Source organism: Protopterus annectens, chromosome 12.part0, assembly GCF_019279795.1.
Source record: "Protopterus annectens isolate FY-2018-M chromosome 12.part0, PAN1.0, whole genome shotgun sequence".
In the NCBI taxonomy this organism is placed as follows: domain Eukaryota; kingdom Metazoa; phylum Chordata; order Ceratodontiformes; family Protopteridae; genus Protopterus; species Protopterus annectens.
This window is the reverse complement of record NC_056746.1, coordinates 35,968,487-35,995,589: the sequence shown is the minus strand read 5'-3', so window position 1 is coordinate 35,995,589 and position 27,103 is coordinate 35,968,487. Positions and strand designations below refer to the sequence as shown.

At 41.6% G+C, this 27,103-nt stretch overlaps 1 protein-coding gene across 1 annotated transcript in view; it reads left to right on the top strand.

The window, feature by feature from the left end:
* LOC122816127 (vitellogenin-like) overlaps positions 1 to 27,103 on the top strand; it is a 278,394-nt gene that overhangs the window by 238,804 nt on the left and 12,487 nt on the right. Inside the window, exons 4-5 of the mRNA XM_044088886.1 lie at positions 1,480 to 1,624; positions 17,353 to 17,546. Of these exons, the coding sequence (XP_043944821.1) occupies positions 1,480 to 1,624; positions 17,353 to 17,546 (339 nt within the window). The remainder of the gene's footprint in view (positions 1 to 1,479; positions 1,625 to 17,352; positions 17,547 to 27,103) is intronic.

The following is a 27,103-nucleotide window of genomic DNA, read 5'->3' as shown; positions in this document are numbered from 1 at the left end:
ATGCTCAGAGAGCTCCTCTATGTCTCTTTTCATGTAGTCCAGGGAGGTACGTCTCAGGTCATTCACACCAACATGGACAATGACTGAGTCATATTTGTACTTGCCTTGGAGTGACCTGAGTGCTTGTGTTATGTGGCAGATCCTAGCGCCCGACAGGCAGCTCACCGTGACCTTCTCCTTGTTCAGCCTGGTGAGCGGGACGTCAGTGTGCCTGATGATAGAGTCACCTATTACAACTGTATCAGGTGTGTTGTTTAGCCTTAAGGGCTGTGACTGTTCGGCACAATGGCTTTGTGAGATATGTGTTGCACGTGTTTTGTTTTGGGGTAGCGGTTGCTTGGGTGTCTGCTTTGGAGGTCTCTGCTGCTTAGGCAGATTTTTATTTAGAGCCTCCAAGTATATTTTTGTGTGTTTATGTGTTTGGTCTGCTGTCGTGGTAGGTCTATGTGAGACTGGAATTGTACTGAGTGTGGTTTCCTTCTCCTCCTGACTGGTTACGCCAGTACTGAGTTGAGAGAGCTTAGCCTCCAGTTTGGCTATATGGATGCATCTCTCACATGTGTTGGAATTTGTTGGGAGGAGGAGAGGGTTGTCTGTGTACATGAGGCAGTTGTAACATTGCCTCAAGATTCCCAGATTCACCAGCTGGACCGAGAGAAGATTGACAACTGACCTTTGGACATGCTAGAATAGTATTGGGAATTCCTTTATAATTGAAAAAAGGGCCAATGGGGAACAAGGTACTCGAGAGGACTTTGTGAGAGTGTAGTGCTTTTAATTTTTTAGTGCTGACTTATATAATTGCTTTAGTGAGCAAGTGCCTTTAGTGAGCAAGTGCCAGGTAACTTAAATGCAATGTGTTACAGGTAACTTAAATGCAAAAATGACAAACAGTAACTTTCTTTTAAGTGAAACAAGGAAATGAGTACAGTAAGCAATGCAGATATCACTAGGGATCCACAGAAGCGCTGAAAAGCCTGATGCATATAATATTGTTAACCAGACATATTGTTCATGTTATGTTAATCTTGCTGTACTTTGAAGTGAGCAGAAAATCAGTCTCAGTTATTAAAAAGCAACTTGTATCCGATTATGTGAGCTTATCTGCTAGGAACAGAAAAAGTACATTGCAATGAGCCATATAACGTGCATTAAACATAGATAAGAAAAATAGCTTTATTCTATGGACTATTCTTTTGATGAACATGTTATGTTACAAAACAACAATTTAGCGTGTGATGTGCATGAAGATGGTAGGCCACACGTTCCATCAATTGCGCTAAATGTTTGTTTATTTAATAGAATATAGCAGATTATTCTGTTGTATCCACTTAAGCTCAAGTTTGCTTATATGGGGATGATTTGGGAAAGCAGAAGTTTTGGTAGCTGATAGCACTGCCTACAACATAGTTATATGCCCTTACTACACCACACCATGCCATCTAAAGATATTATTAAATCTGTTTCTTTTTGCTGCAGAGATCTGTTTTAATTCAGTTATATCAAACTATGGATGATAGTTCGGATATTAGGATTGCATCATATTATACTGCTATGCGATGCCCCAGTGACGGACTCTTTGATATCATCAGACAAATTCTCCAAAATGAAACATCAACTCAAGGTTAGTAGAAGGATAACAGCATTGTTGTAGCACAGTGATTTTGTTCCATTTGCTGTACTAACTGCAATCTATAAAATGTATTCAAGGTTGTAAAACACGGGCATATATTATATGAACAAATGTTCATAATTTCGAACGATCTAAAGCGCAAAAATGATTGACCTCAAAGTGATTCTTGTGGGATCGCAGTACAGTGAAGGTCAGAATATTTGCTCTTTCCTCACTGTAGTGCGATCTCAGAGTTGGTATATATATTTAGCAGGGGGTGTGGGGAGCACAGCCCCCCACAGTAATGGGTTTAAGGTCCTGCATTTTCACTCTTTAGGGCGTTTGATATTATGAACATTCGTTCATATAATATAGACCCGAAAACACAAGCTGACTTTATAATTAAGGCATTAATTTCATATAAAGCTTTGATGGTGCCCTTCAAACTAGCTTCAAATATACTTTTCCTGTTTTCTGATGCAATCCATTAAATTATTCTCCTTCTATTGCTCTCTCTCCCTCATTCTCTCTCTCTCTGTGTGTGTGTGTGTGTGTGTGTGTGTGTGTGTGTGTGTGTATATATATATATATATATATATATATATATATATATATATACATACATATATGCGTTCCTATCACAAAATCAAACATGCTGGAGAGCGAACGGTTTTAACATCGAAAATGCTGTTCATTGATGTGTTTATTGTGAGATCATGGTACAATGAAGATCAGAAAATCTGCCCTTTCCTCACTGTAGTGCAATCTTGGAGTTGTTTTATACAATTAGCGGGAGACTTCGAGGGAGCGCAATTTCAATGTTTAAGCCGTTCGCTCTCATGTCTTTTCGATCTCGTGATATAGACCCATATATATATATATATATATATATATATATATATATATGTGTGTGTGTGTGTGTGTGTGTGTGTATATATATATATATATATATATATATATATATATTCTATCTATATATATATATATATATATATATATATGTATATATATATATATATATATATATATATATATATATATATATATATATTTAGCTACACACACACACACACACACATATATATATATATATATATATATATATATATATATATATATATATATATATATATATATATATATTCTTTAGCTGTGTCAGAAATCTAAAAGGGAAGGCCCAGCTTTGTGCTGAACTAGTACTGGACAGTACCACTCATACTGACCCTGAGGACATCGCTAACCTGCGAGCAGACAGATTTGGTGCAATCTTCACCCCCCGTCCCCCCGTCCCCACCAGACATACCCCAAAGCATACCTGTCACCAGTCCTCTACCTAGTATCTCCAAAGAGCAGGTCAGAATTCCACTCTCCATGGCCAAAAACACAGCCTCTGTGGGACTACATAACATTCCAGTTTGCCTACAAAATGGTCTAAAACTGGACCTAGTAGAACCACTTTGGCACTCTGTTCAACCACAGTCTATGTTCTGGCTTCATCCCAGCAGAGTGGAAAACAGCAACAGTAATCTCCTTGCACAAAGGGGGTCCATCAACTGACCCTGTGAACTATACCCCCATAAGCCTAACCAGCCTTATCTGCAAGGCCATGGAGAGAATCATCATGGACATTATCAACAAAGATATAAGTGACCTTCAAACTCTTGATCTGACCCAGTCTGGCTTCATTAAGGGTAGACTGTGTTTATTAAACCTGGTGGACTTTTTGAGAATGTCACCAAAGCCCTGGATAGAGGAAAAACAGTGTATACAGCCTATCTTGACTTAGCCAAGGCTTTTGATACAAACCCCGACTCACGCATCATTGAGAAACTCACTCAGTTGGGAACTTGAGCAAGTATAATTTTTTGGGAATTGAAGGATCAACAATAAAACTTGAACAAATGCAAATAAGTCTTAGTAAGGAATGCTTCAGAAGACTTTAATCCTGAAAACAGCACTGACATCTAGGAACAAAATCCAAGCTATAAACCAGTCTGATCTGCCTGTCCTAACTTACAGTTTTGGAGTGATTGACTGGCCACAAAACATGTTGGATAGATTAGATAGGAAAACAAGAAGGATGCTTCATGCTCACCAAATGATTTATAAAAATTATTGCATACCAAGATTATATATTCCCCATTCTGAAGGAGGGATGGGCCTCCTTTAAATTGATTACATGTATAGATCTGCAGTTGTGGGACTCCACACATATCTGCTGACCTCTCAAGACCTAAATGTAGTGAAAGTTTTGAAACATGAGGAGACTAAATCTAAGATGACTTCTCTACTTAATCTAGCAGAAGCTCATTGGCTTCAAGCAGGAATGGAAATCAAACCAGAAGTAGATAAAAATCAGGCAGCAACTGAATGTGCCAAAAAACAAAAGAAAGACTATAAGGTGAAGGATCAGATGAGAAGGCAAGAAATGTGAAAAATGCATAAATATAGTTGCAAGTATAGAAAACTTCTGGAAGAACCTCATGTTGATCAGGAATGAACACAGTAATGGTTAAGGAGAGGCGAATTCAAGCCAAGACATGAAAGGTTAATATTGGCGGCCTAAGATAGTGGACTGCATACATGTTGGTTTATAAAGTCCATTGAACATGTGGGAGAAACAGACATATGTAGGATTAGTAAAACCAATTGGAAACAGTTGCACACCTCATTGCTGGTTGCAACATACTAATGGCAGAAGGACTGTATACTGAAAGGCATTATAATGTGGCAAGACTGTTACACTGGGGATTGTGCAAACATTATGGTATTGAAGTGGCCGAAAAACACTGGAAACATGAGCCACAAAGCATCATAGAAAATGAAGAAGTCGACATCACTTGGGATCACCCACTACCAACAGTTCAAAAGATCGATGCTAAAAAAACGTACATAGTGGTCCAAGAGAAGAAAACAAGAGTAGCACCGAGTATTGAAATCGCCACACCCAGCGACTACAGTGTCTTTTGTACAGAGAGACACAAAGTCATAAAATATCAGGATCTGCAGGCAGAAATGAGAGCCATGTGGAAGAAACATACCCAGACAGTTTCAATAGCAGTAGGAGCAAGGGTCTATATTAGATCAGCGAACGCTTAAAAAAGCGAATGCTGATTAATCGACCTTATATAAGTGAAAGCTTACAAACTAGAACTGTCAGATCAGTGATTTTTTTCCTAGGGAAAAAATCGCTGATCCAAAACACATACACACAACACAAGCACACCAAACAAACAGAAATCCATACACATACACCTAAAGTCTGACACCTAACCCTACACTAAACTATGCACACACCACTAACTATCCACTTACTTTAACCCAAACCCTAACCCTAAGGTCCGTCGCTATCGCACACTCACCTCACCTGCTCCCTAACCCTAACTCACTTAAATCCACCCTAACCCTCATGTCCACACAATCGCACACATACCTAACCCGAGCCCTAACCCTAACTCACCAAACCCACCCTAACACTCACATCCACACAATTGCATACTTACCTGAATCCGACCCATAACTTTCCACCACAGCACTGAAAATACCGAAGCAACAGAAACGGACAACCAAATTCTTTCCCCTAAGAAAAAAATTTGAGTTTCTGTTGCTTCAATATTTCTAACTTTCGCTAAATTAAGGTTGATCAATCAGCGTTCGCTTATTTAAGTGTTCGCTGATCTAATATAGACCCTAGGAGCAATGGGTCTTATAAAAAAGAATTCACAATCGTATGTAGATATGTTACCAATACATGTAACTCCATATGAACTGCAGAAGGAGTCATTATATGGCACATTGCGGGTGCTGTTAAGAGCACTTTTGGCTGAGATCAAAGAGTGAAACAATAATAACTTCATAAACTTTATTTGTACTTTGACTTAGGAATAGGGTCCTTTCCCATCATGGTATTAGAAACCCAAAAGACTTGGAGAAATAAAAAAAAATTGGGACTTAACCCATATGTCACTAGATGGTTATCCAACTGGCTCACCAACAGAATGTATATAGTCAAAGCTGAGGATTCCACCTCTTCCAGTAAACCAGTTGGGTGTTGTTCGAAAGACATGGGTAAATGGGCGTGCCTTCGTTGAAGGTTGAACGTCGAGCTGGCACCTCGGCATTCATGAAAATCTACTGCCAATCATTAGTGGAGCGGAGTTCCGCTGTGGCGACCCCTAACCGGGAAAAGCCGAAAAGACAAACAAGAACCACAAGGGTCTGTGCTGGGCCCTGTACTATTTGGAATCTATTTCTTAGAAGTCCAGGCAAAAGCAGATGGACCGTGGCTGATGACTGAAAACTGGGTGCAGTCATTGAGGACCAATGATGTTGACATACTACAAAAAAGGCTTACACAAACAAATGATTGGTGCCAAAGCCACAGACTTAAACTAAAAGCAAAAAAATGCATTATCATCATCCCTTTCAGCAAAGAGGAGGTCCATGCAAATTATAATATTAACAGTACTCCCCCCTTAGCTCAAACCCTATGGTGAGAGATTTGGGAACACAAGTTGATTGCAACCTTCAGTTTGATCACCGTGTGTCTACAGTGGTAAGGAAGGCCTTCTATGTTGTACATCTCTTAAGTAAGGGCATCACATTCAAAGCTAAGGATATTATAACTCCCCTATACTCATCCCTCATCAGACCACTAATAGAGTACAATGTTCCCTTCTGTATGTACCTCACTAGACACCTGCAGCAGGTAGAGAGACCTCAGATGTTTCTTACCAAGAAAATTCAGGGCCTTCAACACATGATCTACATGAACAGACTGAAGACCCTGTCACTGTACTCTGTATCTTATAGACTGCTGAGAGGTGACTTGTGCCTGGCCTACAGAACAGTCTCAGATCCTGCCCTAATGGAAATGCTCCACATCCACAAGTCAGATGGGACAAGATTTACTCACTTTAGGCATATTAAACTACCCTGCAGCATTAGCAGAATATGATGGAGAGACAGATCTCTTTTTCAGAGATTGCAACTCCTCTGGAACAAGCTCCCAGTTCACGTAAAACTGAGCTCAATGATCCTATTTAAGCATAACTTAGACAACTGGATGGGAGACCATAAATTTACCCTGGCGGTTGTCATCTGTATCCGTCTTGATATGGGTAGTCGGTGCTGATCATAGACTCGCACTGCAATATAGACCATATAGCTTGGTCAATAAAGACAGCAACTAATGGCAAAACCAAGATAAACAACAAAATGAGAGGCTCTCAGTACACTCCAAAAGTACGTAATTTATTGTAGTAAGCGCTTTTGCTAGAAACAATACTCCAGCTTCTTCAGACTAAAAAATTACATGAAATTCTCCACAAACTTTAAAAAACCCACATCCAATGAAATTCAAAAACCAGTGGTGATGTCACTCGAACTAATTCCACTTTAAAGCAACAGAATAAAAAACTAATAAAAATGGTAATGGTCATTCGAACCAAACTAAAAACTATTCCTATATAAGGAGAGCTTATATTTAACAAATATATACAGACCTATGTTGCCTTAATGTAAACACATTGTCATATTATAAATGATTACTATATTACACAATTGCTAACTACAGTTAAATGACTACGAACAATTGAATTTGCCATACTTGTTGTCAACAGTAGTGCAAACCACAATGTTATTAAATGAAATTCTCTAAACATCTTAGATTATAAAATTATTGTACCCATAAGATTCACTATACACCTAACCATAATAATGTTAATTTGGCAATGTGTATTTATAAATGCTCTAATACATTACACACAGTTAAAACTACAACTCATTGAGCATCTACACACAATTACCTAGCTAGTGCTTTTATTTTTAATAAACATCTGTAATGAAGAAGTTGCATTTGTTGACCTATTGAATGTATGTAAAGTACGGGTTATGAAACCTGACACGGATGGAGGGCTAGTGTTCATGGATCAGCATGAATATACAAGGAGAACGCAGTCCGTATTAGATAGTGCTGTGTATGAACAGGTTAGTCTCAATCAAGGTAATGGTCAAAAATGTCCAATTGTTTATAATAATCTGCTTTATACTGTACACATCTACTGAATTTTCCAATGTACAACTTAAATTATAATCTACTACTCCATCATTCCTTTCTACATCCTTACATGTCCCCTTCTTTCTCACAGCTTTAAATTTTGCTATTGCTTCACATAATACCCCCATAGGGTAACCTCTAATCAAAAATGTCTTTGTTAAAATCTCACATTCTTCCAAAAAATAGTCATCGTCATCAGTAAGTCTATTAATTCTATCAAGCTGACTAAACAAATTATTTTTCAAATGTACACTGTGTAAGCTACTGTACTCCAAGTAACTATTGCTTTGAACATCTTTTTTAAAAATTTTGACTAAGATTTTTTCCATTTTTTTTATACACGGTCAAATCCAGGTAGCAGATTATTATAAACAATTGGAAATTTTTGAAGAATTTTCAAGAGTTAGGTAATTTCTTATGTGAGAAACCCAGTTTTGTTACGAAGAGAGGGAAAAGTCTTAAGGATCTCTTAGAAACCAAAATATGTAATACTCCTATAAGTTATAATGGGATGTCAGGATGCGTGGACTGTAATTATTGTAAATTTGTGATACTGGGTAACAAAATAGTAGTAAGGGCTAGGGCTATACTATCAATATTAACGGTAATTATAATTGTAAGTCCAAATTTATTGTGTACCTAGTATTATGTAATTCTTGCAATGGATTCTACATTGGAAGAACTATACGTGGTTTCCATCGTAGAATCTATGAGCATCTGAGGGCAGTTGAAAAACTGGATGTGACTAATGCTTTAGCAAGACACGTTGTTAACTTTCACAATAATGTCAAAGTGGGTTTTAGTTTTATTATTATTGACTAAGTTTCAAATGCAGACAAAAGATGGGATGCAGAAGAAGATTTAAATTGCAAAGAATATGCTTGGCAAGTGAGGTTAAACAGATGTGCAGATCCAGGTATGAATGAAAAAGAAAACTTTAAAGCAGTGTTATGTAAGAAAGGGTTAAAACACTGCTAATGTTTTGGGTCATGTGATTTGAGTAACATATAAATATGAGTTTTGTATGTGTGACAACCAGGTCTGTTATGAATGAAAGCGCTTACCAGTTGTTGTTTTTTTGTTTTTAATAAATAGTGAGTGTTTTATTGCCATTTTTGTTTCATTTTGGATTTATTATATTATCAATTGGAGCTGTGGAGTTTTATTCTGTAAAGGCAATTGAACAGAAGCACTAGAGAAGTGAATGCTTTCCTTTTTTTGTTTTAATAAAGTACATTTATAGTACCAGGCTCTCCATCTGGTCTGTTGTTATATATACTTGCAATTTTTACTGTGGCTTGCTGCTGATGGAGAAGAAGGAGTTTTTATGCAGACTGAAGTTCAGTGATCTGATGTTGTCTGTTCCATTCATTCTTCAATGGATGGGTTATTGGATCTGACTTTGGCCACTCTCAGACTTTGGATCCCAAGCTCAGGCTCCTCCTCTTACCCATAACCCTCTACAAGTAGAGAGTTACCTCAGAGCTCATTTGCCGCTAATTTGCTAGGGACATGATCTCCTAAGCTCAGGCTGGTTTTAAGTTTTTACTTAGTGATATTTTTTTGTTGTTGTTTTTTTTTGAGATTTGTCATCTGATAATTTTCATCATAATTTTTTTCTCATTTCCTTACAAAACAAGAGAGAGAGAGAGAGAGTGGGAGCTTTTGGGCTTATCCTGTTCTTTCTAATTGTTATCCTTTTGGCACTATTTCTTCTTTAGCTATTGTAGTGAACGATTAGAATAGTTCTTTATAGTACTCATTTTCTAGTGCAGTTTCTTTAATTGTGTAGTAGTTGTTGATAGTGTTTTTGTTGTAAATGTTGATGTTACTGTTTGTTCACCATGTCAGATAAACCGTGACTACAAAATCCCCAACGCAGATGCACAGGCCAAGTGCATTTATTGTTAAGGGCTGTTCATCTGAACAAACAATGCCGTGTTTGCATGGCCTTTAGTCACAGAGCACTAGAAGAGAGGAGAAACAAATTGGTCATCAAGGGGCTCATTCCTGCCCCACTATGGGAGATGTTCCTCCTTCTCACTTTTCTGCTTCTTTTGCTACCTCTCCTCCTGCTAAAAAGGCTGCTGATGAATGTAGGGTTCAGAAGAATTACAACAAGCCTAAGGAAAAATAGAAGTCAAAGGAATCTAAGAAGCAGTTGTTAGATTGCTCACCTTCCTGTGCTCTGTCTACAAGGATTTCCTAGTCTTTGGATCTAACTCCATGTCAGAACCTGTCTTGATTGGATCTGGCACTCCTCCCTTTATCCATAACCAGTTTTGTGCAGGCTGCAATTCCCCTTCCCCCAGGTGAGTTCTCTCCATAACGTATCCAGCCCTTCTTCCACTGTTTCATCACTCCATTCAGTGCAATCTTTCAGGAGCCTTTCAGAAATGAACATAGATAGAAAGATGAGGAAGTTCCTAAGGACTCAATTCCAGCTTTGGGCATGGGCTAGTAACCACAGTCAATTGTTTCTCCTTCCCTAATCTGTCCTTTGGACTCAGGGCTGTTGGATCCGGGTGTTCCCCAAAGAATGTCTGCATCAGATCTGAAGACCTGGACTTCATTGACTCAGGTGGCATCTGTGATCTGATTGACACCATGTGTCTCAAACAAGGATGGATATTGGAACAGAGGTGCCGGGATTGGAGCCAGGGGGCTTGGTTCATAGGTTCATAGGTTGGTACAATGCTAATGGCCCTAGGGCCTATACAAGCCTAGCCATAACAATTCCCTGGCTATTTCTTCCCACACTATTTACTTCCCAGGATCCTTGACTAGCAGGGTGACTGACGTGATCCCCGGGGTGAATTTCCTTTCTCCAATCCAATCGTCAAGGTTCCTTTTGAAGAGGGCCAAAGAGGCGCTCTGCTTGACATGTATGGGCAGTCTATTCCAGAGTCTGGGGAGACTCTGGGTCAGGAACTTATCCCTCCAGCATGTTTTGTTTATTGTGATGACAAGGTTTAGATCCCTGGAGCATGTGTTTAGATCCCTGGCTGAACTCCAAGGTTCCCAGAGCTATCCCTTCCTCTTGGAGCTTCAGCACTAGACAGCTCTGGTCTAGCATTGGCTTCAGGGCAGAGTAGAGCAGTGCTATGGGACCAATCCTTTGAGTAGAATGGCTCCTACAGGAGGGGTCTCTAGTTCCGACTCAGTCTAAGTCTAGAGAGCGGACTTCCCTCTCCTTCTCAGATCCGTCCCTCCTCCACTGGAGCTCCCTGGATCCTGATCCTACACCTTATATCTCATCATGACAGCCAGCCCCTAAAAGCCATAAGTCCTTCCACTTTGAGGACCTCCCATTCAGCTTCTAAGCCTTTCCCAGTACACCCCACTGGGGAAGTCCATTGGAAGTATTCATGCAAAAGGTGGCACATTGACCCCCCCCCCCAGAGGAGTCCTTAACTGAAGATACTGACTTCAGTGCAGGAGAGGGGTCCTCCAGATCCTCCTTGAAGGATGTCTCATTTGGTGAAATCTTGGAACTGCTTAGGCAAGGGAGGGTTGTCCTCAGAAGACTCATCCCTGTAAACAAGATGGTTGACCTAATCTCTAAGTAGGCATGAAAGGCGAAGGATATGACTGAAACAATTCCATGTAAACCTGACAAGTTTCTGGTTTCCCCAAAAGATCACCCTTTATGGAGCAAGGGTCCCGCCATTGATTCTAGAGTGGTGGCAGCCACCAAAAAGGAGCTTACCAAGGAGAGCTCCACTGTCCATCCTTCTAACAGTGAATTTAGGGTGCTGGACAGATTTAGGAAGTAAGTTTCTGCTTCAGCCACCTTTATGCTTAGGGCAGCGAACTACTTGGGGAAAATGTAACATGCTTCCAGAGGGATTTAAGCAAGGAGCTCTCAAAATCCCAGTCTGTGGAAGAAAGGAAGTCATTCAAAGTTGGCCACCCTTCAATCCCTTTCAGATGTATTTAGGCCTGATTTCCACAGCAGCAAAAGTCATTTCAAGAGCTGTGAGCATAAACATAACTGTTAGGAGGCATGCTTGGGTATGCTTGTATGACTTCATGGAGCACTTTAAAATATCCTTTATCAATGCCCCCATGATGGCTTGACACTTTTCAGGACAAAGGTTAAAGAAATACTAGCTAGAAGTGAGCAAGATGGGAAAAGTTGTCTGCTGTAGTGAATCTGGTTTTCTACCTCCCAAAGGACATTCTCTAGAAATGAGAAAGGAGGGAAGCAATTGTGGTTCTATTAGTCACAAAGTATTTTCTTCTGATATTTCTGGTGATAGACCCCCATCCCCCATGGTAGAAAGGGGAACTCTAATGGTGGATGTCGCCCCTGAGGTAGAGGTAGTCCACAAAACTGAGGCTTTTCTGGTCCATTCTTCAATAGGCCTTACCAGCACTATTGAAAGTTGCTCTACTGCTACACTCTGGAGGCAGTCAGAGGATGCTTATCCCTGCATCCCATCACCTGGATGTCCATCACGCAGGTTGTGTAGCTGCAGCGAATTACAACCAGAGGCGATTCATTCTCCTTTCTTCCTTATCCTTCTATGTCCATCACGCAGGTTGTATAGCTGCAGCGAATTATAACCAGAGGCGATTCATTCTTCTTTCTTCCTTATCCTTCTATGTCCATCACGCAGGTTGTATAGCTGCAGCGAATTATAACCAGAGGCGATTCATTCTCCTTTCTTCCTTATCCTTCTATGTCCATCACGCAGGTTGTATAGCTGCAGCGAATTACAACCAGAGGCGATTCATTATCCTTTCTTCCTTATCCTTCTCGCTAAAGAAAACGTAGCATTCCACCCGCCCAACAAAAGGCAGCAGCACTGAAAATAAAAAAAGTGCTAGAGATGATTGGGTCATCCAGGAGGTTCCACCAGACCAGCAAGGATTTGGAATTTATTCAAGATTCTTTTTTGTGCCAAATAAAAACGGGGACCTCAGGCCAATTTTGGACCTCAGTCATCTGAACAATTATGTGAAACAAATGAAATTCTGGAAGGCTATTGAACAGTCTGTTCTTCTACTTCTGAGAAAGGATGATTGGATGTGCTTAGTAGACTTTCAGGAAGCATGCTACTGCATAAAAATGGATAGACACTCCAGAAAATTTCTCCATTTCTGGCTGGGAGCCATTCATTTCCAGTTCAGAGTCCTGCCCTTGGGTCTCGCCACAGCCCCTGGGTGTTCACCACGTGTTCAGTAGTAGTTGCAGTTCATCTCAGGCTGCAGGGTACCGAGTGTTGCCATACCTGGGCAATTAGCTCATAAGTGTCTCCATCAGGAATCTTCTCCTCCGAGACAGGGACTGCTTGCACCAGCTTTGCTCAAAACTAGATATAACTGTTAAAACAGCCAAGTCCAGACTTCAACCTCTTCAGACTATTGAATTCATTGTGGCTCATTTGGACACAAAATTACAAATAGCCAAGGTTCCGGAATCCATGTTTTCCACACTCCATAATCAGGCAATCTCAGTTCTTTCCTGTCAAAAGCCACCAACAAGACTGATCTTGCATCTCCTTGACTCGATGCTATCTGCCATCACTTTCTTTCTTCTTGCCAGGAACACATGAGAGTGCTCCAATTAACTTTTTCAGCACAATAGCCAAACAGATATCAGCCCTTGAGTTTTCCAGTGTCACAAAAATGTGCAAGACTTGTATACAGTGGTGGCTAGAATGTTCTATAATTTCTCGGGGTCAACCTTTTGTTCTACCTTTTCTCCAGGCCACAGTAACCATGGACACTCAACCCAACAGTGCCAGATCGGATTTTCAGCCACTCTGCTAACCAGGCTATGATCTGTTTGCCTTTCCTTACAACACCGAGTGCAGCAAGTTTTTTGCCTTAATCCCCCAGGAGGGGGAGTCACTGAGGGTTTTTCTGACCCACACTTGGCCCTCTGGTCTTCTGTATACAACCCCAACTCCTTTCATAACAAAGTTTCTACAGAAAGGACTGGCAAGAAAGGCTATGGTGATCCTCCTTGCTCCCTTCTGACCCCAACAGGTGTGGTTTGCCTTCCTCTGGTCTTACCTAATTCACTCACCGTGGCTGCTGGACACTGCCTCAGATCTGCTCACCCAGACATTTCAAGACCTTAAACTGAATGCATGGTTTCTGCAGTTCTCATGATAGCTAGACAGTCTAGGGTTTCTTCCCCAACCATTCACATTGTGTCCTCCATGCAGACTACTTCTGTGGGAAAGATCTGTAAGAGTAAGTGGAAGAAATTTTCTGTCAGGGCTTCCAGTAAAAATGTGGACCCTTTTCAGTCCCTGTCCTGGTGTCTCTCTTCCACAGTGGAGCTAGCTACTCTCCTATCAAAGTCCAATTAGCAGCCTTCTCCAGTCTTCATTTTGGGAGAATCCATTTTCCATTGTCTCCTTTAAATTGTCTAAGGCTTTCCTTAGGGGTACCTTCCTTCTTTGGCCTCCACTTAGGGATCCTGTTCCTCCTTGGGATATTACCATTCTCTTACAGACCTTAACTAGAACCCCCCCCCCCACCTTTAAACCTGCAACTGCAATTGAAATACCTGACTGGAAGACCATATGTTTGGTGGCAGACACCTGTATGAGAAGTGTTTTGGAATTGCACTCTCTCGCTTGTTAACCTACTTATTTTGTCATCCATAAAGACAGAGTTACTCTAAGAACTAATCCCTCTTTTCTTCCAAAGGTGGCTTCTGAATCATCACTCACTCAGTCTATTAACCATTCGGTTTTCTTCCCAAATTTCACCAACAAAGGAGAATACATGTTACATCGGGGCTGTATCACTTAGTCGAAGATGAAATTCCTCAAACCTCGGTTCATCGAACATTATTCAGTGAACATTCGCATCAGTGAACATTTTACACAGGAAACGAAGTTAGTTTTCCACCACTCCGACCTTCACACACAGCGTAGCATATCAAACCCACCAAGGTAGCGAGCTGTGCCCCCGACACCCCCCTATTTATATATACCAACTCTGAGATCACACTGCAGTGGGGTAAAAGACAAATTTCCTACTGCTGGCCAACTAATTCCATTCTCTGTGTAAAACATTTGCTGATGTGAATGTTCGCTGAATAATGTTCGATGAACGTAGGTTCGAGAAATGTTATCTTTGACGAAGTAATATAGACCCATTACATCTACTAGATGTACACTGTCAACTTCATTTTTACTTGCATTGCACTAAGAATTTTAGAAAGACCGATCACTTGTTTGTTTTGTTTTCCACAACCAAACTGGGGAAGGGGCTATTTAAAGTAACTCTTTCTTGATGGTTATTTGATTGTATTTCATATGTGTACAGAGAAAATGGATTGTCTTTATCTAAACCTCCTAAAACTCACTCAGCTAGGTCAATGGCTACTTCCACTGCATTCTTCTCCAGATCACCAACTGACAATATTTGTGTTGCACCCACTTGGTCCAATGTCCATACCTTCATATCCCAGTACAAATAGAATTTATAATCAAAGTCTAGAACTTCCTTTGGTTCAACTGTCCTCCAGAATATCCCTCTGTGAGACCTCCCAGGTTTGATAGTAGCTGAGGACTTTGTCCCATCTGTTGGGGAACAGACAGAAGAGGCACCATCAGATATGAAAGTTATATACTTACTATAACAATAGATCTGTGTTGCCTGCCTTCATCATTCCTGAACTTCCATCCCACCGTCCTCCATCCAACTGTTTTTCCTTTGTTCCTGCAATGACTGCACTGATTATTGGCATGGCTTAGTCATATCATGTTCAAGCCGTATGCCCGGAAGCAAGTTAGCAGGTTCTAGTGTAAGGCATTTAGTTTCTTGTAAAAAGTACAACAGTTTGCATTGTAAGATGTGGGTGAACTTGATCTGAAGTAACCCTCAAACGATGAGGGAGGGCTAATGCAGACAGCACAGAGCTGTCACTCAAACGATGAGGGAGGGCTAAAGCAGACAGCACAGAGCTGTCACTCAAACGATGAGGGAGGGCTAAAGCAGACAGCACAGAGCTGTCACTCAAACGATGAGGGAGGGCTAAAGCAGACAGCACAGAGCTGTCACTCAAACGATGAGGGAGGGCTAAAGCAGACAGCACAGAGCTGTCACTCAAACGATGAGGGAGGGCTAAAGCAGACAGCACAGAGCTGTCACTCAAACGATGAGGGAGGGCTAAAGCAGACAGCACAGAGCTGTCACTCAAACGATGAGGGAGGGCTAAAGCAGACAGCACAGAGCTGTCACTCAAACGATGAGGGAGGGCTAAAGCAGACAGCACAGAGCTGTCACTCAAACGATGAGGGAGGGCTAAAGCAGACAGCACAGAGCTGTCACTCAAACGATGAGGGAGGGCTAAAGCAGACAGCACAGAGCTGTCACTCAAACGATGAGGGAGGGCTAAAGCAGACAGCGCAGAGCTGTCACTCAAACGATGAGGGAGGGCTAAAGCAGACAGCGCAGAGCTGTCACTCAAACGATGAGGGAGGGCTAAAGCAGACAGCACAGAGCTGTCACTCAAACGATGAGGGAGGGCTAAAGCAGACAGCGCAGCGCTGTCACTCAAACGATGAGGGAGGGCTAAAGCAGACAGCGCAGAGCTGTCATTATGGTAAGTGTATCACTTTCGTTTTTACTCCCTGAGTAGCTTAGCAGGTGAACAATACTTAAAGGACCTTTTCAAATCTATTTTTTATTTGACACTTGATGACCGGGATAGTCTGACTGAGCTATTGCCCTTTTTCAGTGGAGGCCTGGGGAGAAAAGCTCCACAGTACAACTAAGCAAGAAAATTGCATGAAAAAAGTAAAATACAGTAAAATAATTAAGTAAATTTCCATTACAGTAGATGTAAGAGAAAACAGCAAAAGAAACATTTATTCAGTGTAGTAGGTATAGAAACAGGTAAAAACAAAAAAAAACTGGCAAAAACACAACTGGATTGTCATCAGTGGACAACATTACAATTCAAAGCATTTTGTTGTATGTTACAGGAGGTGTGGATATTTAATATAAAAGCCATATTGTGAATTGGATGCAAGTAGCAGGTTACCAGTAATGTCTTCTAATAATAGGAGGTTAGTTTTTATGAGATAGAGGAAAGGGAGGCTTAAGAAGGAAAGGGAGGAGAAAGGACTGGGTTGAAGAGGGACGATGTTGGTTTATCAGTGGGGTGACATAGTGATAAGTGTTGTTTACAGTGGCAGGTTCTCTAGTTTGATCCCTAACTGGGGTGCCTTCTGTGTAGAGTTTGCACGTACTCTGTGTTTCTGTGCACATTTTTGCTGGTGCTTTAGTTTCTCTATGTATCCCAAAGACATAGGGCTGTGTGGGTTAGTTTCTCTACTGAGCTGGGATAACCTGTGCCTCGCTTGTAACACTAAACTGGGTAAAACAAATAAACTATGGCTTATTATTGCAAATTTGTTTTGTTTAGAATATTTATACTGTCCTGCATTAAATTTCTGTGAAAGTTCTGTTGCATGAAGAAAAGGAAGAATGGCCAGAAAAAGCAAACTGTATTCGTTTTTTTATATTTTTTAAAGTGAGTATATTTGTCTGCAATATGGCAGTTAATAATGAATCATTAGACATTTGTTAAACATATTCTGCTGTTGTTTTTGACAGATACTATAGAAGTTATTTTATGCTTATAATCTTTGATTTAACATCATCTAGTTGTAACACTTTTGTATGTTATTGTCTTGTTTATTTTAAGTAAATGCATTTGTATGGAGCCATCTGTCCCAGATAATGGAAACAAGTGACCCTGCAAAGCAACAACTTCGAAATTCCCTTCCAGATGACATCATCAGCAAAGACTTTGACATGGAAGTGTGGAAATACTCATCCTACAGGGATGCTACATTCCATGCAGGTATTGTACTAATATACACATTCCATGCAGGTATTGTACGAATATACATATTCCTCAGAGGTATTGTACTAAAATACACATTCTACACAGGTGTTGAATGAAAATGCACATTCCATGCAGGTATTGTACTAATATACACATTCCATGCAGGTATTGTACGAATATACATATTCCTCAGAGGTATTGTACTAAAATACACATTCCACACAGGTGTTGAATGAAAATGCACATTCCATGCAAGTATTGTACTAAATTACACATTTCATGCAGGTATTGTACTAATATACATATTCCTCACAGATATTGTACTAAAATACACATTCCACACAGGTGTTGTACGAAAATACACATTTCACACATGTGTTGCATGAAAATACATATTCCATGCAGGTATTGTACTAATATGCACATTCCATGCAGGTATTATCTCATCAGAGCCTGTGTTTCCTTTCTTCTCTCCCTGGGATGGTGGCCTAACTCCCTGGGATGGTGGCCTATCTCCCTGGGATGGTGGCCTAATAGTTAAGGTGTTTGCCTTACAAACACAGGGTGCAGGGTTTGAGTCTCACAAGGGATAATTGGCTAGGCTTAAAATGACTCGCAAGAGCAGTTAGCCTAGTACTAACCTATGTATATGTGTATGTGTACTAATATGCACATTTCACACAGGTATTGTACTAATATGCACATTCCACGCAGGTATTGTACTAATATACACATTCCATGCAGGTATTGTAGTAATATGCACATTTCACACAGGTATTGTACTAATATACACATTCCACACAAGTATTGTACTAATATAAACATTCCATGCAGGTATTGTACTAATATACACATTCCATACAGGTATTGTACTAATATGCACATTTCACACAGGTATTGTACTAATATGCACATTTCACACAGGTATTGTACTAATATACATATTCCTCACAGGTATTGTACTAAAATACACAATCTGATGTTGTAAATCTTTGTTCATTCATTACATTTAGGACCTCGGTTCCATCCTTGGAACCGATATGGCCGTTTCCCAGCTTTCACAAGCCAAAAACTCTCAGGTAAGACCTACCCACAATGCCCCTCTCCTAGATACTCCAGATTGTGTTTTCTGTGTTCCTAGTCAGGCGTGTTAGCCATCTCTCTCAAAGCTAAGTAGAAAGTGTTAATTTTAAGAGTTTCTCTTCAAAATTATTTAATTTAATGTTTTACCTTTATTGATACTGCCCCTCTCTCCTGTCCTTGACAGGACTTTCCTTTCTACTAGTGGTATTTTTTTAAATAACATCACTGGTATTTTCTCCCTTATTTTTTCTATAGGATAGCCTTGTTGCCCTACTTTGTCAGACAAAGCTAAGTTGGGATATAAACAGTGGGACAAGTGTGGACGTAAGATGCCTAATTCAGATACACATGTTCATTGTATCTACTGTTTGGGCATGGATCATATTAGAGTTGACTGTGACTTTTGTGCTAGTTTTAGTAACTGTACACTAGCAGAATGTAATAATAAACTTATCTTAAAAGGTTTGCTCAAGTCACCTTTTTCGGAGGCTCTATCTGGGTCGGAGGTCTCACCCCCTCCAAAGACCATAAAACATAAGGAAAAACAGATTACTCAAGGCACCTTTTTTTGGAGGATCTGTCTGGGTCAGAGATCTCACCCCCTCCAAAGACCAAAAAACATAAGGACAAATGGATTACTCAAGACACCTTTTTCGGAGGCTCTATCTGGGTTGGAGGTCTCACCCCCTCCAAAGACCAAAACAAAAAAAAGGAAAAACAGATTACTCAAGGCACCCTTTTTGGAGGCTCTATCTGGGTCGGAGGTCTCCCCCCTCCAAACAGCAAAAAACATAAGGACAAATGGAGTCACTCGATTCCTGCATCTCCATCAGTTATGGAACTGAGTCAGCTCCATGCTTCCTCGGCGCAGACCTTATCGGCACTAGGCTTTGTGTCTTCTCCCTCTGTGCCATCCATGATATTCACCCCTATTTTGGCTCTGACCTCGGCACCACTCATGAAGGTGCCTTCCTTGGATCCGACATCGACTCCGATGACTGTATCTGCTTTGGCACCATCCCCAGCCATGGTGCTGACAGATTCTTCGGCTCCATCGGCTCCAAAACCTGAATACCTGCCAAGGACAAGATACCTCCAGTGTATACTGTCTCGGTTCTGACAGAAATGTTTTCCCTGTCGGCACTGCCACCCTTGCTGCATCGGCTCCAGTGGAACCAATGCTCTCCTGAAGCAGTGCTTGGACCATCTGTACCTTGGTATCTAGCCCAGTGCCTATTTTCTCACTGGCGCCGTCTATGTCCACGGCTTCCAATGGCTTCCAGTTCTCTTGGTTCTCTCCCAACCCTCTATTTCGGGACCCCGTGCACGGGAGTCACAAGAACCCTCTTTGAAGGGAACTCCTTTCTCCAGAGTCCTCCTCAGAAGATCCCACTGGGGAACCACCCCAGAAGAAATGGTGCAAGAGGAAGCATCTTGATTCATCGGAGGAATCTATCACCGAAGACACTGATTGTGATGAGGTGGAAGGGTCCCTATGGTCTCCCCCAGATGACATCTCATTTTGAGACATTCTCAAAATCCTTAAGCAGCAGGGAGACTGGAAGTCCTATAACCCTTCTTTTGAGGAATTGGCCACCAAGAAGGAACTGGCAGAAGATAGTTCCACCGTCCATCCTCCAAACAGGACAGACTAGGGAAACGGACATATGCTTCAGCGACATTTGACATTCAGTCGCTGAACTATCTGGCACACTTTACTCATCTCCAAACAGACCTAATTTCCAAAATGTCTTCCTCTTTGGTGGGGTACTGTCTGATGAGGTGCGTGATACTGTCACCTCACAGCTAGCTACCCTTGAATCCATCTCAAACCCCTCGTTTGATATCTCACTCTACTGAGGAGGCAGCTCGAGCTGTCACATCAGGCGTTGTCATGAGACATAATGCCTGGATGTGATTGTGTGACTTCACAGACCCCTATAAATCTTCCTTCTTCAATGCACCTGTCACTGAATCTGTACTTTTTAGACCCAAAGTACGAGACACACGTACATGTAGTGAGAAAAATGGAAAGATCTTGTCTGCTGTGGGCATACGCCTTTCCAACCCCCAGAGGTGCTACTCCAGGAACCAGAAGGGAGGAAGAATGTGGTTCAAGAAATCCCAAGGACCTTTTCGTGACATTCATGGTGAACAATCCCCCCCCCCGGGCAAAAGGGGCAACTCATATGGAAAACGCCCCTTTTAGGGTAGAGGGGGGCCCACGTAACCAGGACACTAGAGATTCTTTCTCCGGCAGACCCTACCGGCCCTCTTGAGCAGCGGCCTAATTGCGTCCCTCTGGAAGCTGTCGGGGGTCGTTTTTCTCTGCAACTACCAACCTGATATCTTATTACTACCAATGTTTGGGTGCATAGAATAATATCCAGAGGGTACCAAATACCTTTTGACTTAACTCCCAGACCCGTCAAATGAATCCCCGATGTACCACCCAATCAGAGGGCATTAGCAGCCTTAGAAATAGAAAAGCTGCTAAGGAAAAGAGTCATCCAACCAGTACCACCAACAAGACAAGATTTGGGTTTTACTCGAGGTCCTTTTTAGTGCCAGAAATGACAGGGGACTGGAGACCAATCTTGGATCTCAGCCTATTGAACAAATTTATCAAACCTCAAAAATTCCGGATGGTCACAATACAGTCCATTCTTCCCTTCCTAGGGAGGGATAACTGTATGTGCTCTATAGACCTCCAGGACGCGTACTACCACATAAAGATGGATCACCGCTCCCAGAGGTTTCTCTGCCTCTGGCTGGGAGCCAATCACTACTAGTTCAGGGCACTGCCATTCGGTCTCTCGATAGCCCCCCCGAGTGTTCACCAAATGTGTGGCAGTTGTGGTAGCTCATCTTCAACTACAAGGATTCCAGGTGTTTCCCTATCTAGACAATTGGCTCCTTACCGCTCCGACCAGGAATCTTCTAGTCCACAGCCTCTCTTACACTCAAGCTCTCACTCTTCACTTGGGGGATTACAATCTACAAAGTCAAATCTCAAATGTCCCCAGTGAAGACAGTGGAATTTATTGAAGCGGTCTTTGACACAACATCCTGTCAAGCTTCTCTCCCCCCTCACAAGCTTTTGAAAATAAGACACCAAATCCAAGACCTTCTTCCTCAGACCTATGCACCAGCATGTCTTGTACTGCAACTCTTGGGCTCCATGGCAGCTGCCATTACATTAGTACCACTGGCGAGACTGCACATGAGAATCCTGCAATGGCTCCTTTCTGCACAATGGTTGTTGCTAACTCACCCACTCAACCACATGATACATCTTACAAACCATGCAAGGAAGAAATGCTATGGTGGATGAAGCCACAAATGAATCTTTGACATCAACCTTCCTGTCTTCCCCAGCCCACGGCCACGGTGACCACAGATGCTTCACTGTTAGGGTGGGGGGGTCATTTCCAGGGAAAGACTGTCCAAGGCACCTGGTCTCCCATGGAGGCCAACTTGCACATAAATGTCCTGGAAATGAGGGCAGTTCTCTTAGCGTTGCAAGCGTTCCATGCATCCCTTCCCTAGGGGACCATTACAATTCAGTCAGACAACATGTCATTCATCTGGTTTATCAACAAGCAAGGCAGAACCAGGTCTTACCCCCTGTGTCGGGAAGCCATGAGGATTGGGCACTGGGTGATAGTTTCCAACCGCTGTCTTATAGCAACGCACATTCCTGGGAGTTCCAACCTTATTGCGGATAATCTGAGCAGGAATATCCTGATGCCTCACGAGTGGTCTCTCAACCCTGCAACAGCAGATCGGATCTTCCAGCACTGGGGCAAGCTTTGCTAAACTATAAATGCAGAAGTATTTTGCCCTGATCCCCCATCAGGGGGAACCACCGAGGGATGCTCTAACACATGATTGGCCCCCGGGTCTTCTGTATGCCTTTCCCCCATTTCCCCTCATCCCAAAATTTCTCCAGAAAGCTCAGAGGTTGAGAAGCAAAGTGATCCTCATTGCCCCCTACTGGCCATGTCAAGTCTGGCTTCCATTTCTACGGCCTCATCTGATTCACAGCCCGTGGATTCACTCCCAGGACCTGTTATCTCATCCTCAGGGACTGATTCATCCGAACCTGCCCAGTCTCAAGCTCATAGCTTGGTTCCTCCACTTCCAGTGATTGCCAGGCTGTCTGATATCCCATCTCCTGTACGTGAAATTCTTTTGGCCTCACACAAACCTTCCACTAGAAAAGTTTATTCTAGTAAATGGACTAGGTTCTCTATTTGGGCCAAAGACCAGCACGTAGACCTTTCTCTATGCCTATTCAAAAGATCCTACAATACCTGACTACTCTTTTACATGCAGGAGCCTCAGCTTCAACAATCACTGTACATTTAGCAGCTATCACCAATTTTCATTATGGTCTTGATATTTCTTCAGTTATGTCACTCTGCCTATGCAAGACCTTTTTGAAGGGAGTATTACATGTTAAACCTCCAGTCAAGCCTCCCTTAGAACCCTGGGACCTGACTCTGGTGCTTCAGTCTCTCACAGGTTCTCCCTTCAAACCCTTTGATTCATGTGATTTGAAATTTCTGTCATAGAAAACCTTCCTTCTAGTAGCACTTACCTCAGTGAGAAGAGTATCTGAGCTGCAGGCCTTGAGTGACAAGAGTCCTTAATTGATCTTCCAAACAAATAGGGTGTCCCTTCGTACTGACCCTTCTTTCTTGCCCGAGGTCATTTCTGGCTTTTCCATTAACCAATCTATTGACCTGCCGTTTTTCTTCCCTTGGCTTTGTAATAGAGGGGAGTACCTTTTGCACACCCTTGATGTGCATCGGCAGCTTCGTTGTTATTTGCACAGCACTAAATCTTTCAGGAAAACAGATCAATTGTTTGTGGCCTTTGCAGGACCCAGATTGGGTAAACCTGTTTCCAAAGGGACTTTATCCTCTTGGCTTAGAAACATCATTACCTTTATCTACCAACAGAATAAGCTATCCTTACCTTCCAGAATAAAGGTTCATTCTACCAGATCTATGGCTACTTCTTCAGCTTTTCATTCCAGAGCCTCTATGGATGATATATGCGCAGCAGCCACTTGGGCAAGACCTCATACCTTTATATCTCCTTACAAATTGGATTTGACCTCCAGGGGCGAGCATCTTTTGGTTCTATGGTGTTCAGGAATAGCCTTCCTTAGGACCACCCAGGACTCAAGTAGCTGGGGACTTGGTCCTAACTGTAATGAAAGAACAAAGATTTACAACATCAGATAAAGAAGTTATGTCTTACCATAACGTTCCATCTGTGTTGTAGATCTTTATTCATTCATTACTTCCCATCCTCCTTCCCCTTGCCTGGACTCCTGGTGGACTTTAAGAACTCCTGGTTAGGGTATTTGTTCAGACAGAGCCTCCTATCTTTTCTATTACTACATATTTCATCTAGGGTGGGCAAACTCAATCTGGAGTTACTAGGAGAGGGGCATTGTGGGTAGGTGTTAGCTGAGAGTTTTTGGCTTGCACGAGCTTGGAAACGGCCGTATCGGTTCCGAGGATGGAACTGAGGTCCTAATGGTAATGAATGAACAAAGATCTACAACACAGATGGAACATTATGGTAAGACCTAACTTCTTTTTCCACACATGTATTGTGCTAAAATACACATTCCACACAGGTGTTGTTCTAAAATACACATTCCATGCAGGTATTGTACTAATATACACATTCCATGCAGGTATTGTACTAAAATACATGTGCCATGCAGCTATTGTACTAATATACACATTCCATGTAGCTATTGTACAAATATACACATTCCATGCAGGTTTTGTACTAATATACATATACCTCACAGGACTGTACTAAAATACACATTCTGTGCAGATATTGTACTAATATACACATTCCATGCAGGTATTGTACTAATATACACATTCCACACAGGTATTGTACTAATATACACATTCCATGCAGGTATTTCACTAATATACACATTCCACACAGGTATTGTACTAATATACACATTCCATGCAGATATTGTACTAATATACATATTCCTCACAGGACTATACTAAAATACAAATTCTATGCAGATATTGTACTAATGTACACATTCCACACAGGTACTGTACTAATATACACATTCCATGCAGGTATTGTACTAAAGTACACATTCCATGCAGGTGGTGTACTAATATACACATTCTACACAGGTATTGCACTAATATACACATTCCACACAGGTATTGTACTAAAATTCACATTCCATGCAGGTATTGTACTAAAATACATATTCCATGCAGGTATTGTACTAAAATACACATTCCATGCAAGTATTGTACTAATATACCAAAACTAATCAAAGAGAGATCCTACATTCCACACAGTTATTGTACTAGATACACCAAAAGTAATCCAGCTGGGATGCTACATTCCATGTAAGTGTTCTACTAATATACCAAAACTAAGCCATCTGGGAAGCTGTGTTCCACACAGACATTTTGAAAGATACACCAAGATTCATCCAAATAGGATGCTATGTTCCATATAGGTATTGAACAAGATATACCTAGACTCATCCAAATGGGATGCTTTATTCCACACAGGTGTTGTACTAGATCTAGCAAGACTTATCCAACTAGGATGCTACATTTTGCACAGGTATGAAGACTCATCTTACTGAGAAGGTACATTCCACGTGTTGTACTAACGCTATCAAACAAGGATAATATTTTCATTTTTTAAATAAATATCTTAATAATTTAGCTTGAACATTTGTGTATGAAATGCACTGCATACTGTCATTGTAGTAAACTTAAACATAAAGTTTTCTCAAAAATCCAAAACCTTCTGAGGTAAAAGATGCTTCTTAGAAATTCACCTTTGCATCATTCAGAGAAAAACTTTGCAGTTGTGGGAAGTCAGTTATGTTAAGGTGCAGGAATGTTAGTTTTGCTGAAAATGTACACATACATATACACATCTGATGATAATTATACATAATTGGGCAAACAAGAAATTCATATTTACTGGTAAAAACAGCCGTTAACCCTCTTGCTGCCATGCAGCACATATTTGTGTTTTCATTTCTAGCATCTTTCTATTATCAGTGGTGGATTCAACCTTACCAGCCATTCAGTAAAACAGTTCACTGTACGTATCCAGGCATGTCCAAAGGGCAGTTTCAGGTGTACTCTGCAGTCCAACTGGTGAATCTGGGCATTTGGAGGCAATGTTATGACTGCCTCAAGTAGACAGACAACCCTCTCCTCCTACCACCAAACACTAATACATGCGAGAGATGCAATTATACAGCCAAACTGGAGGCTAAGCTCTCTCAACCAAAGACTGGATCAGACAGTCAAGAGGAGAAGGGAAATACTTGCATCACACCACCAGTCTCACATAGACCCATTAAACCAGCACCAGCAAAAAACACACATAAATACATGAAAACATACTCGGAGGCTCTAAATAAAAATCTGTAAAAGCAACAGAGACCTCCAAAGCAGACATCCAACCAACCTCCAACCCCCAACACAAATCATGAAACACATACTTCACAAAACCAGTGTGCCATGCAATCACAGCCCTTAAGGCAAAATAACATACCCAACACACTAGTAATAGGTGACTCTATAGTCAGGCACACTGTCGTCCCACTCACTAGGCTGAGTAAGGAGAAGGTTACTGTTAGCTGCCTGTTGGGTGCCAGGATCCACCACATAACACAAGCACTCAGGTCACTCCAGAACAAGTACAAATATGACTCTGTCATTGTCCATGTTGGTGTGAATGACCTGAGCCGTACCCTCCCTGGACTACATGAAAAGAGACATGGAAGAGCTCTCTGATCTTGTAGCCCAGGCGAGTATGACCCTGACCCTGAGTAACATCCTGCCCTCACCAAGAATGATACCACAGTATAAAGAAAAAATTATCAATTTCAACAGTTGGCTAAGTTTCTGGTGTCATTCAAAGGGGATCCAGTGTCTGTCCACCTGGGATGACATGCTCGACAAGCCACACTGCTTTGCTAGAGACAGCTTGCACCTGTCACCATTAGGCTTTCAAATACTGGCCAAGGCTCTTGCCATCCCCATAGTGCCTTTTTTTAGGCAAGGCTCAAAAGACAAACCCACCCCCATAAATAGCACAAGTAACAAAAAACTGAGAGTGATGCTACTCAATGCCAGAAGTCTAAACCTCAAAATGCACGCACTCGAGGCACTCCTCAGTATGGAGAAAATCAATATATGTGCAGTAACAGAAACCTGGTTTAAGGCTGCAGAGAGCACCCCAGCACTACCAGGCTACAACTCATACCATACACTTCGGCCACAATACCCGGACCGAAATACAAAAGGCGGGGGCGTATCCATATTTATCAAGGATACCCACACCTTCAGGTTAGTGGCACAGCACGATGCTTCAGAGATCATCCACATGCAACTAACAATGTGCAAAACTGCAATTCAAATTGTAGCTTGCTACAGATCACCCACCATGTCCCAGGACCCCCATTCCGCATTTCTGGAAACAC